At 39.1% G+C, this 13676-nt stretch overlaps 1 protein-coding gene across 1 annotated transcript in view; it reads right to left on the minus strand.

The window, feature by feature from the left end:
* The window catches only part of Ppme1 (protein phosphatase methylesterase 1), a 49741-nt gene that overhangs the window by 17775 nt on the left and 18290 nt on the right, over positions 1–13676 (minus strand). Inside the window, exons 2-5 of the mRNA XM_060367656.1 lie at positions 10160–10254; positions 9647–9738; positions 2543–2600; positions 2187–2238 (exon numbers count right to left, since the gene is read on the minus strand). Of these exons, the coding sequence (XP_060223639.1) occupies positions 2187–2238; positions 2543–2600; positions 9647–9738; positions 10160–10254 (297 nt within the window). The remainder of the gene's footprint in view (positions 1–2186; positions 2239–2542; positions 2601–9646; positions 9739–10159; positions 10255–13676) is intronic.

The following is a 13676-nucleotide window of genomic DNA, read 5'->3' on the forward strand; positions in this document are numbered from 1 at the left end:
AATACACCACTGTTCTTTGTGCATCATCAAGTCTGCAGTTTCGATGACGCAGCAATGGAAGGCAAGTACCTGTCATGCATGATGAGCTTTCTGTGTCATCTAATGTAATTCTTCAGCAACCTTGTCTAAAGGGGTCCTTACTACTATTTTACAAGAAACTCAGACATATATACCAACTCTAAAATTATCCAAGTCAATTAAGTTCAATGGGTCTAGCAAAATATCATTAAATATCCACCAAAGTTTTTTTTTTCAGGCTGAAGCTTTCCACTACCACATTTAAGTATATTTAAAGCTCCGTTTCCTTGGGCTCTACAGATCTAGAGTGACTCTATTGGAGTGAATACCATTTCAAGAACGAGGATAACGTAGATAAGGAGTAGTCTCTGGAATAAGTAATGTAGGAGATTTATAAAGTTTTGGAAAAGTAAAACAAAAAAGTAAAAACCTATATGTATCAATATGACAGAGCAGGAAAAAAAATCTGCATGCTCATTCCTATGTAAAGATTATATATATATATATATAATCTTATATAAATACATATATATATATATATATTTGCACACAGACTGACTAGAGGCTCAATTAATTAATCTAAAGCCATATAGAATGAGCCTATTATTTGGGGACAAATCTTAAAAAAAAAAAAAAGGTTAAAATTTAGAACAAATACCAATGCATAAACTCCACAATAATTCTCAATTCTAACAAAATTTATCAATTTATTTGATAAAAATAAAATGAATAAAATAAGAATGTTCCGGAAGACATTAAATGCCACATCTTAAAATATGCATTAACTAGGGTTAGACATTCTCTATGAAAGTTGCTAATGTCTGAAGGTAGACAGCATCTGAAATGTTTAACAACTGGGTCTGGATAGATAGCTCAGTGGTTAAGGGCACTGGCTGCAGCCAGCCAGTTGTGGCACACCCCTTTAATCCCAGCACCAAGGAGACAGAGAGAGATGGATCTCTGAATTCAAGGCCGGCCTAGTCTACAGAGTGAGTTTCAGGACAGTCAGGGTTACACAGAGAAACCGTGTCTTGAAAACACAAACAAACAAACAATAGCACTGGCTGCTTTTCCAGAGGTCCCAAGTTCAATTCCCAGAGATCACATGGTGGTTTATAACCATTTACAATGGGATCTAATGCCCTTTTCTGGTGTGAAGGAATATATATATATACACACACACATATAAAATATACATATGTATATGAATATACATAAAATGCATGTCATCAGCATCATATCTAAGCTTATAAAAGGTGTGTTTATACAATCTAAAGGTAATTGATCAATCACTGAGAATTTATTCTTATTAAAGACCATGGTTCTTAAATACCATTATGGAACTGACCACATCATATGCTTCTGAAGAGTGTTTTAAGAATATAAATACCAGGGCTAGAGAGATAGTTCAGCAGTTAAGAGTACTGGCTTCTCTTCCAGAAGTCACAGGTTCTTCCCAGCACCTACATGGTAGCTCACAACTGTCTGTAACCTCAGTTCTAGGGCATCTGGCACTCTCTTCTGACCACTGCAGGCACCAAGCAAGTATGTGGCAAGGCATCCATACTCATAAGTAAAAAGAATATTTTAAAGTATATTATATGTCTAGATTTCACTGCTAAAAATATTGATTCATCAGGTCTGGGGTAGGTCCAACACACCTGCATCTTTTTTGCTAGTTCTCATACGGCCCTGTTGAGTGAACACACTGAAGACTTTGGCTCATGCAATACATGACTTAAGAGACCCAGGCTCTAACTAACTATCCCCCATAGCCTGCCCTGACCTCCCTGTTATACTAGACACTGTATGTGTGCTGGCTACCTAAGCATACACCCCAGCTTACTTGTACTCAAATCCTTTTCTAAGCACGAGTCCATAAAAGATAGCCACGATCCATTTCGTTCTACCAACAGAAGGAAAATTCTCAAAAGCCTGTACAAACTAAACAATTTTCAAGTGTTTTATGTGATGACCACCAGAATGATATAGCAAGAAAGATGAAGGTGGCCTTTGAGATGAAATAGTAAAGATATACAAAGAGAGAACAGAAGTGAAATTTGCATGTTAACAACTGTCCAACAATTTTACCAGCAGCATGATAAAACTATACTACTGTTTAAGATGGTGACAAGTCTCAGGCAATCTATCAGGGTTTGCTTCCTTACTTTGCCATTGTTTCTGCTGACAGGTCTTCAGAATTCTTCACTTTAGTTTCTCCTAAAAAATATTGAAAATAAAATTTTCAGTGATAGGAATCATAAAATCAGAAGTAATAAAATAGGGACTTTATCCATTTTAAGGACAGATTTAGCAAGGATGTTCTATATTTCAGACAAATCTTTATGGCTAGCTATTCTGGAGACAATAGATAATTATAACAGTCTACCTACAAGCTAGGATTTCTCCCAAAATACCCAAATAAAGTACAGTAGGCTCATTTGTGCCAACATTGCTAAGTCTGGGTTTCTTAAAGGGGCTGGGTGACTGCATGGGGTCAGAAGCCATAAGGAGCTCTACTCACCATGACTTCGCAGATCTAGAGCCACAATCCTGCACTGCACTCTGCTGATGATTGCTGCCTGGAAGGAAAAGAACAAAGCAGCAAGGTATGGAGTTGGCCCAGTTACTAACAGCTTTGTTAAATGAACTATAATCCTAATTCAAGGTACCCAAGAGAACTACAAGGAAACTTGTCTTATCACAAAGGTTTTCTTTTATGCATAATAAAAGAACAATGATCCTATTTTTGTTTGTTTCAGTATACATGTGGTCTGTCTCCAACTTAAATATAAACTTTGTCTAAATCCTCCTTAAAGTCACTCTTCCAAGCCTTTCCTCACCCAATGTAAGTACTTCCATATGCTGGCCTATGGCTTTCATCCATACTACTTGGATGACTTTTCTTTCTTTTAGGACCAGAATCCCCTAGATAAGGATCATGAATCAGTTGAAAAATACTATTTTGGCTCAGGAGTTACATGAACATGGCATTTTAAAAAAAATTACTTATTTATTATGAATACAATGTCTGTCTGCATGTACAACTGCACGCCAGAAGAGGACACCAGATATCATTATAGATGGTTGTGGGGCACCAGATAGCATTATAGATATATGTGGTTGCTGGGAAGTGAACTTAGCACCTCTGGAAGAGCAGCCTGTGCTCTTAACCTCTGAACATGACATTTGAATCATGAAATCAAATCAGAGCGAGTCATGAAATCTACTGAGATTCACTTAAGATAGGCACAGCCATGCTACTGTTACATAAAAATGATGGAAAATACTAGTATCATGAAATACAATCTTAGAGGTTTAAAGAAACCTGAAATAATGCTTCTTCCTCAGTGAATCGGATTTTCTGACAGTCATATATCAGTTAGTGAATGTCACCTCTTTCTTTTAACCATCTAGTCTAACCCTCACATTTTGAGAATGAGAAAACTGAGACCAAGAGAAAGGGAATCATTTGTCTGTGGTTGTGTAACAAGTTAGTAGTAAAACCAGAATTAGCATCATCATAAATCACCGATGTAATGTAACGTAAACATGTTATCAGAAAACAAGCCAGATTCTTGAGTTACACTTAAAAATAAAAATAAAAAAAAAAATTAACCCAACCTTTCTATTTCTAATACTCCTAGTGACCATCTCTTTTTTTTTTTAAGTTTTTTTTTTTAAGATTTTATTAATTATGTATAGAATGTTCTGTCTGCATGTACACCTGCACACCAGAAGAGGGCACTAGTTCTCATTATAGATGGTTGTGAGCCACCATGTGGTTGCTGGGAATTGAACTCAGGACCTCTGGAAGAGCAGTCAGTGCTCCTAACCTCTGAGCCATCTCTCCAGCCCGTGACCATCTCTTTAAAGGCAACAGAGACCTGGAGTCCTACCATCTTGTGGTTTGTTCCTAGAAGATATTTGTTAACTTACAGGAGTTACTAATTTCACTGTGGTGGTAACACAACCTTCTAGGCCAACAAATTTATAGTTTGAATATAAAGTTATGGGACAAAATTTTGTCAAATCTGCTAAATCATTTGTTCCACATTTTAAAAAGTTATTACAAAGAAACAAAAGACCGATCTGAGGTCAGTAACTGTCAGTGGTTTATAATCATTATGTGCCATTCAGAAAACAATGACAAGAATATTAAAAGCAGCTATTGTTTACTTACTTAAATCTTTCTAAATGACATCTAAAAACTGCCACAAATGAGTGTGGGACTATAGCAGTGAACAATACGGACGATGACCCTGGACTCATGCTATTTACATTTTTGTGTGGTTAAAAACAGAAGAGAAAAATAAATGAGTGCAAAGTTAACTCACAGAATACCACATGCTCTATAGATAAAGGGCGGCAGCGTGTCTGTTACTGACTCCTGGTATTGTTTCAAACTGCACCAGTTCTGTTATTTTTGAAGTAAGCGAAAAGCAGCAAGTTAAGAACCAGACACACCCAACTGTTTCCTCAGTGGGATTTGTGTTATCAACAAATCTTAACTATTATTATCAATAGCAGCTAATATTTACCAAATATTCCAAGGTACCACTCACCAATCTAAGTGCTTCAAATGCATTCCCTAATTTATTCCTTAGAAAGCTGCAGACACAATTTTCATCATTTTACATGTGAGGAGATTTTACATTTATTTTACAAATAAATGGCAGAGCCAAAGCAGTCCTCAACCTTGGCTGCCCTACACGAGTACCTAAGGAGTGTTGATGACTACAGTCTAAGTCCACCTGAAATTATGATTTAAGTGAAGCAGAGGAGGGGCAAAACTTATCTCTATTACATTTTGGAACTCTGTGGGCAGTCTAACGTATAGAGAATTAGAGATGAGATTGGAAGAGACTGATGCAGAGCAAAGCATGCTGGCACATGCTTGCAATTACAGCAGTGGGAGGCTGAAGCAGCAGGGTCAAGAATTCAAGCCAACCTGAGCTGTATAGCAAGACCTAGTCTCCAACCTAGTCTGGGGAATCAGGATCCCTCTGATATCCTATAGATTACTTTAGATCATTTCAGCCTTTAGAAGCAGGCTGAAAACCTATGGCACAGTATTCGTTACCTGACAAGTATCGAAGATGAGAAACAACTATCCCCATAAACATGTACAATCTTCTGACATTGTAAGCTTTTGTCTGGACTCAGAGGTGTGTTTGTATTTTGTTGCTGTCACAGCTATGCAATTTCTCTAAATTTCAATATCCTCGCCTGCCTGAACCTAAAGGATCACAGAAAAATTAAATGGGACCGTGCAGCGAGGCACTGAGCAGGCTATCTAGCATAAGGCAAATGTCTAGGGAGAGGAGCCTGCTTATTTTCCTCTTGTGGTTGGTCCCTGGGGTTCACTGGCCCCAAGCCTTAGGAGGCATGGACAGATGACATAAAAGGATCTGATGGAGAACAAACCTGTGGGGAAATACTTTCATTATAGTGTTGTAACCTGCTTAAAAATGTAGCTCCTCTATTAACATCTACTTTCATTTTTAGCATAACAGAAACCATTTTGTCTTTAAGTCTCCATTTTGATCATAATGTGAAGTTAAGCTCAGGTTCTCAGGCTCTACCTGCTTGAGAACTTGAATAGCCTCTTACTTATTCAATACTTGTTGAATGTTATGCTTGAATTAATGATATATGTTCTACTTAAACAAAACCACAATACCCTGCTATGTTCTTTTCTCCTGGAACAATGGGGAACATAGTAGCAGAAATGTTACAGGAGAAACCAACCACTTTCTGATTGAATCTAAGGCCTAATCCATGAGATGGAACCCACATATGACACTGCTAACGTGGCCACAAACTTTAGACTAGAAAGACCACGGGCCTAATGAAAAACTTACTATTATTCTGAAAAAGGAACATGTTGCAGGATATTTAATCACACTGTCAACTCTGAGATTATGTTCTTTACTGGAAAAATCTGTTTCTAGTTCTGGGTTGCTCAGTCCTGGCATACACCTTTAATGCAAAAGCTTTCAGCTTGATTAAATAAAGTTAATCCTAGATCAAGAGGTGAAGCAAGCAACCAGGTGACAGGAAATGAACATAGGGGGGGAAAAACCCACAGAGAGTAAGAGAAAGTCTGGAGAACGGATAGAGATGCACAGGAAGTAGAATGGAGGGACAATGATTTTGAGGGAGTTTTGAGACAACATGGAGTGGGAGAACTTCCTTTTTTGCTTTTCCTTTGGGGACATCAACTGAAGAGGAAGCTCAATTGGGTGCTTTCTCTGCCTCTCTGAGCTGGCAGGCTTTCACCCCAACATCTGGCTCCTGAGTCTTTAGTGGTAAAATTGAACATCTGAGACTCTGTTAAACAAACAAACAAACAAACAAACAAAAAACAAAACAAAACAAAACAGTATTTAAGCATCCTCCCTAGGGTCCTGCTTAGTGTTTAGCTTCTTTAGGTCTGTAGATGGCCGTCCTATATCATATAGCTAATATCCACTTATTAGCTGTCTTTCTGTTCCTGGGTTACCTCACTCAGGATGATCTCTTCTAGTTCCATCCTTTTGCCTGCAAATTTCATGATTTCCTTGTTTATAATAGCCGAGTAGTATTCCATTGTGTAGATGTATCACAATTTCTGTATCCATTCCTCCATTGAGGGACATCTAGGTTGTTTGCAGATTCTGGCTTTTACAAATAAAGCTGCTATGAACATAGTTAAATCTCATTCAGAATGGCAAACAGGACAGACACCAGAAGCGGTGGAAGACAGAAAACAGGAAGGAGGTCTACTATAGAGAGTCCTCTGAAAGGATCTACCCAACAGGGGATCGAAGCAGATGCTGAGACTCAGGGCCAAACTTTGGGCAGAGCACAGGGAGACTTATGGAGGAAGAGAGGGGTGGGAATAGAGGGACATAACAGGGGACAGGAGCCCCACAGGGAGACCAACAAAACAAAAAGATCTGAGCCCAGGGGGTCCTGCAGAGACTGATGCACCAATGGAGGACCATGCATGAAGAAGACCTAGAGCCTGCTCAGATGTGGCTGATTAGCAGCTCAGTCTCCATGTGGATCTCTGAGTAAGGGGAGCAGGGGCTGCCTCTATCATAAACTCAGTTGAATACTCTCTGATCACTCACCCCTGATGATGCAGCCCAGGCCACGGAGGAAGAGGACCCAGGCAGTTCTAATGAGACTTAACAAGCTATGGGCAGATGGCAATAATGAAGAAGTCCCCCTGTCAGTGGACTAGGGGAAGGGGATAAGGGGAAGAATGGAGGGAAGGTGGGACTAGGGGAGTTGAGAGATGGGAATTCAATTGGGATATATAATGAAAAAATTGTGATAAAAAAATTAAAAGCAAATCAACAACAAAAATAAGAACAGAAACATAGCAATAAGATGACTCCTAATGACATACTGCTATACCTATAGCTCAGTCTCTCACTCAGCCCACGTCAGAGAAGCTGCTTTTTTTCAGTAGATGGGAATTTAAACAGGGACCACACATTGTGAAAAGAGTGAAAGACTTTGACACACTCAGTCCTAAATGGGATATCTTTATCAAAGTCCTCCCTGTAAGGCTCGGGGATCTATGTGGAAAGACTGTAAGAGCCAGAGGTGATGGATGACTCTAAGGAAACAGTATCTTCCAGACACCACAGAACTGATGCACATATGAATTCATAAAAACTATGGCAACATGCACAGGACTGCACAGGTTCAGGACAGATAGGGTCCCAGCACTGAGAAGGGGAAGTACACGTGGGGTCCCTATCCTAACCAAGAAGCTATCTGCAGCTGATACCTCTGACAAAGGGAAAAATCACTTTCTCCAGTGGAATCTCAATGGGTAATGAATCACACTGCAGAGCAGGCCCCATGCCCAGGAAGAGTCGGCCAACACAAAACAAACTCAATTGTATTTCTATAGACTTTTTGTTTCATTTTGTTTTGTTTGTTTGTTTGTCTTACTGGTCTTTTTGCCTGTTTTGATTTTTTTTTTCCTTTTTGTAAGGGTTTGTTGTTTTTTTTTTGAAAGAGAGAAAGAAAAAGCATAAAATTGGATTGTTTGGGAGGTGGGGAGGAACTGAGAGGAACTAGGAGAAGTGAAAAACATGATCAAAATATACTATATAAAATTTTTTCAATAAAAATGAACCTCCCTGAAAAAATAATTATGAGCCGAAACAAACCTTTTTTATAAACCATCTTATATGTGGTACTGTGTTATTGGCAACAACAAAAAAGGGCTGATCCATGTCAATTTTTATATTGATTACATGTTGAGATGATATTTTAGATACAATAATTCAAACAAAACACTCTTAAAAACAATTTCACATATGTTTTTAGCCTATCTACTAAAAACCAGTGTTCCCATTAGACTTCTCCTTGGCAGCACTGGTTAGAGACATGAGAGCGCTTAGTGCTGGCCGGCCAGTCATAAGCATGGCCTACAGCAAGAGACAGAAACGCAACCAAAAGCCAAGTCCTTCAGTGCTGAGGATCTAATGCTGAATCCCAATTATCCCTGCCTCCAGGACAAAGTGAAACACTTAGGGCTGTGAGGCATGACCATTTGGTTCTAGGTATCTGGCGCTGGACTCCCACTGCCCCCAGTTTTTGTCCTTCAGTGGTAAACGGAGGAAACGTATACTTCTTCTTGACACACAAGAAGAGACCACTTCACCTTATACAAAGGTGTTGCTGGTATCTTTCTTGGAAGGATCTCCTTGCATGTGGGCTACCTTATCCCCACGTCAAAGATTTAGAGACAGCAGTGTGCATATCAGCCCATGCCCTGTGCTGTGGATCAGAGCACCACCAAGCCACGTGTTATTTCCTAAGAGTCCAGAGGTGCAAGTGTGCATTCACACATACAATTTTTTAAAAAGTAAAGTAAACCAAATCATTACTTTAAAAAGAAGACAGTTAATATTCCAGCATGGATGAGGGGGGTTCATGAAGATCTACCTCTCGCTAAAGCGCTACTGGCAACAGATTGGCTGCTAGGGGAGGAGAGTTGTTTTTCTTTTGGAATGTGGCCACTACTAGGTTGCCTGCGTTCCTGTAGATGATCCCACAGCCACGCACATACAAGCTGCACTAACTGGACTCAATGCGTTCGTTACCTTAAAAAAATACAAAGAGAGGAAGGTAGAAGTTTTGAGAGTGTTGGAAGATGTAGGAGAAAGGATTTAGGTTGGATACAATCACAATACATTGCATACATGTACGGAGTTGCCAAATAATGAAAATATTCAAAAATAAGAAATATTTCTGAAGCTTCTCCGTATGTAAGGTACTACGGGGGCTCTGAAGAAGACAAAGTGAGAGACATAATTGAAAACATCTGGAACAAAATGTCTATTCATCTAATATTTAAATTACTGGGATAAAGATCCCCCACTTTCCACAAAATACAAATTCTATACCCTTACTACAGTGCATATACATACAAAATTTTAGAAGAACTTCTGGCTTAAACAGCAGGGGACCCTGAGCACACAATGCTAAAGCTTTGCAGTTAACTCTATTCTAACCTTCCCAAGCAATTAATGAGCATGGAAGGAAGAGTGAACTAGTGAAGTCTACCCAGGAGGAAGTAATCACTGCAATACACTGGCTTCTGATATCACCAACTTACCGTGAACACTGCCCAGGAAAGGGCAGAATGGCCTCCTCCATGAAGAAGCAGCAGGACTGGACCCTCGGAACCACTCTTGTAAACTCGAAAAGTGTATGAACAGTTAAAGATAATAGATTTAAGGTTTTAGTAATTTCAACAATACTTATTTTTTAAAAAGACAAACAGGCAATAACAACCTACATGAAAACTGCAGACTTCCAAAGAAACTTTAGATGTTTCTGAGATAATCAATACTGTGTTGAAGCCTGCTATCAGTATGTCTTCTTTTCACTGAAAAATAAGTATTTCTTTTCCCTGAAGAGGACTCAGTACTTGGTTTCTGGAACTAAGTCTCTTCAGCTTGCAACCAAGAAAGACTGCAAAAGGCTTACAGGTAATATTCCATGCCATGTAAGGGACTGGGGGGGGGGGGGAGAGAAACAGAAACAGTGGAACAAAGGACATTTAGGAGCTACCCAAGTCTGACCTAGCACCTTGCCCTTATGCTGAGGCAGCCTCTTTGAGAGGATATATCCTTGCCAGTTTCATTCTCCACTTCCACATCTTCCATTGACTCAAAGTACTGACTCCACGGGACAGGGGAAAAGTCCCGCTTCCGTCCAGGGCTAAGGAGAGGAAGAAAAGAGAAAGAGCTGTTTCAAATAAAATGATTATTATGCATAAGAAGGTAAAATCTTGGTCAAAAGATACTAATTGTAAATCTGAAATAAAAATAGCAAGAGTGTTTTCTCATAAAGTTAAAAAAGTTCACAAAGTACTATATACAGTATTTAAATAAGTCCAAACAGATTTAAGAGTAAACATTTAGATTTTATACAATTGCCAAGGTGTGGTGGCTCATGCCTTTAATCCCAGCACTTGAGAGGCTGAGACAGGTGTATCTCTGTGAGTTTGAGGCCAGCCTGGGCTACTGAGCAAGTTTCAGAATAGCCAGAGCTATAAGGCAAGACCCTATCACAGAAAACAAAACAAAAGAGATTTTATACAATCAAGTCATCAATGTATTTTAATTATGGACAAACTGATTATCTATACACATGAAGAAAATCTACTTTTTTCACTGACCCTAGTAATACTGGCTCATTCCTCTTAATTCACTCCTATTCTAATTACTGTTAGTCACTATTATTTTTATCACATCTCTAATCTCAGACTTTGTCATGTTCCTTTTCACTCGCCAATCAGCCAAAAGACAACCTTCACAGAGGCAAACATGAGAGCAGCCTACAGCTTCTAGGGATGTTTCTGAAGAGCTGTTTGAACATCAGTGAAACGACTTATCTAGTCAATGACTGATCATAAAATAGAGAATCTAAATATCCATCATCAGGAGATGAATTTGTGGCACACAGAGAAATAATAATTCTAAAAAGGACTACTTAATAATAAGATTGTTTATACTTGGATAAATAATATCTCCAAAAGCCACGTGTGATAGTGCAAGCTTGTAATCCCAGCACTTGAGAGTGAAGGCAAGAGGGACAGGAGGAATTCAGGTTATTCTTGCTACATAGGGAATTAGAGGCTAGCCTGAGCTACCTGGGCCTGTCTCAAAAATAACAGCAAATACCAAGATACATCATAAAATAAAAGACAAACATGATATACATTCTACCACATGTGTAAAACTGGTCAAATTAACCAAGCTCTGTCTTGGGTTGTACTGACTAAATAAAATAATAACTTTTTTATTAAACTATATTTTGAAGATATTCATCCCTCCCACACAGCCCTCCTATATCTCTCCTCTTCCTAACTCACCCAACTTGTATGTACCCTCCCTTTTCTTGAACCCATGAGTGCAGTTGGTGTTGCTCATCTACTCTTTGATGGGTGGTCTTCCACTAGCATAGGGTCAAATCAGCAAAGGTCACATTCTTAAATAAAACAGACTCTCCTTCTCCCAGCAGTTTCCAATTGTCAAAAGCTCCTTATAGATCCAGCAGTTAGTAGATGCAGGGCAAATGGATAGGTCTATCTTCTAATAGAAAATTTGCCTCTGCTGAAGTTGTAATTTTAGCCATGACCAGTTTGTTTTATTTGGGATTATACAGAAATTCCCATGGGAATCCTAGAAGCAGAACATCTAATTGCCTTAGTCACTCACAAGCACAAAGATGCATATGCTAATTTCACAACCACAACACAATGTACCAAACACATCACAGGTAACAGCTTCTACAGCTCCAATGTAAGCTGTGATGCCTGTACCAAAGTAGTAAAAACATTACCACTGCAGTAAAAGCACCCAACATGTACTGTGCACAACACTGAGCCACAAAGCCAAATAATTTACTGCAATGATTCTATTTAATTCTTACAAAACGTAGTTATTTTTATCCCACATCACAGCTCAAAAAATAGATATGTAAACTGACCAAGTTCTCATGGCTTGAAAGTAGCTGTGCCAGAATTGAAATCCAGTTTTTTAATCTCTCCAACCCTCTTCAAGCTACTTAATGCTATATTCTTTCAGTTTTTTTATTTTCTCCTTTCTACTTCATTTACACTTATAAAAAGTAGTAAGGCCTTTTTGCACGCTATTAGAGGCTTCATCTTCAGAGTCTAAATATGGCCAGTTGTGTCAATGCCACAAAAATTTTCTGAGTTGGCCAGGTATCAGTTAAAAATTTACTTTGAAAAAATAAAAGGTACTCCTAGGACTCTTAATTTCTTCTATTTAAAAAAAGTCAAACACAAACCAGGTTTCAATTTATTCCAACTACATGAGCCAACCTGATCAAGGAGTCAGTGGTTCTAGACTGTTAAAAGCTGCTCTTACACAAGGAGATTTCCTAGCACATCTCTGGAATCTGCTCTTGAACACACAATTGTTTATATGCTCCATGACGTACGTTGATTTAGCAAACAAATTAGACATGAAATAGGTATCAAGGAACTTCTTTGAATCTGTATTCTAGTTAGACCAGAATACCTCACAGTTGAGAGATGTAATTTGGATTCTTTTTAAAACTAGTTTTAGGTCTGGGGTGATGGTGCAGCAGGAAACTGTTGCTGGACAAGCATGAGGCCTGTATTCACGTAAAGGCTAGAGCGGTGCTGCATGTCTGAGATCCTCACAACCACGGGGCAGTGACAGGTGGATCATAAGTACCCGCTGGCCGACCAATCTAACGGAAACAGTGAGCTCCAGGTCAGTAAGGAGACACAGTCTCAAAGAATAAGGTTGCAGAAGTTAAGGAAAACAGCTGACACCAACCCCTGACTTCCACATGTGTGTGCATGCACACAGTTTTAGATTCTTGTTTTTATGTATGGCCACTTTAAGACCATTACAGGCCATATAGGCCTTTTCAGTTGTAATTTTTAAAATGGATTACTGAGGGTTTTTCTTTTCATAAATTTAAGAATTCTGGAGCAATTAAAAGTTTTCAAGAGCATAATATGATTAAATTATACTTTAAAATAAAATGGTATTCATTCAATAAAAATTTGCCAACATCTATATTTATAAAGTTGGATCTGAAGTTAGATATGGGGAAATACTGGAATAGTTGTAAAATCAGAAGCTATGCCTCCGTCCTTAACAAAGTACAGAATTTGCCAGGCATAGTGGTGCACACCTGTGATCCCAGCGCCCAGGAAGGCAGATGCAGGCAGATCTCTGGGAATTCGAGGCCAGCCTAGTCTACAAAGTGTGTCCAGGACAACCAGGGCTACACAGAGAAAGCCTCTCTCCAAAAACCAAACCAAAACAAAACATAAAAAGTAAGGCAGGAAGAAAGGAAAGAATGGAATACATAAGTATCTAATAGAACATACAAAGAGTTAAAATTCAGAAGGTACAGCTAAAGATGCAAATAAAAAAAGAAGGGGTCACTCCGGCTTGTGAAATAAAGAGAGGTTTCAAAGAAAAGCCACTCTTCCAGGACTGAAGGGCAGACTGGAGAGGAGGGAGCAAGACGACCAGGGATGGGCCCCCCACAGAGTGGCAGCGGGAGACACGGGGGGGGGGGGGGGGGAACGACAAAGCAGCTCACTGGGAAGAGTGGGAACAGCTACCACA

Source organism: Meriones unguiculatus, chromosome 14 (genome assembly GCF_030254825.1).
Source record: "Meriones unguiculatus strain TT.TT164.6M chromosome 14, Bangor_MerUng_6.1, whole genome shotgun sequence".
NCBI lineage: Eukaryota > Metazoa > Chordata > Mammalia > Rodentia > Muridae > Meriones > Meriones unguiculatus.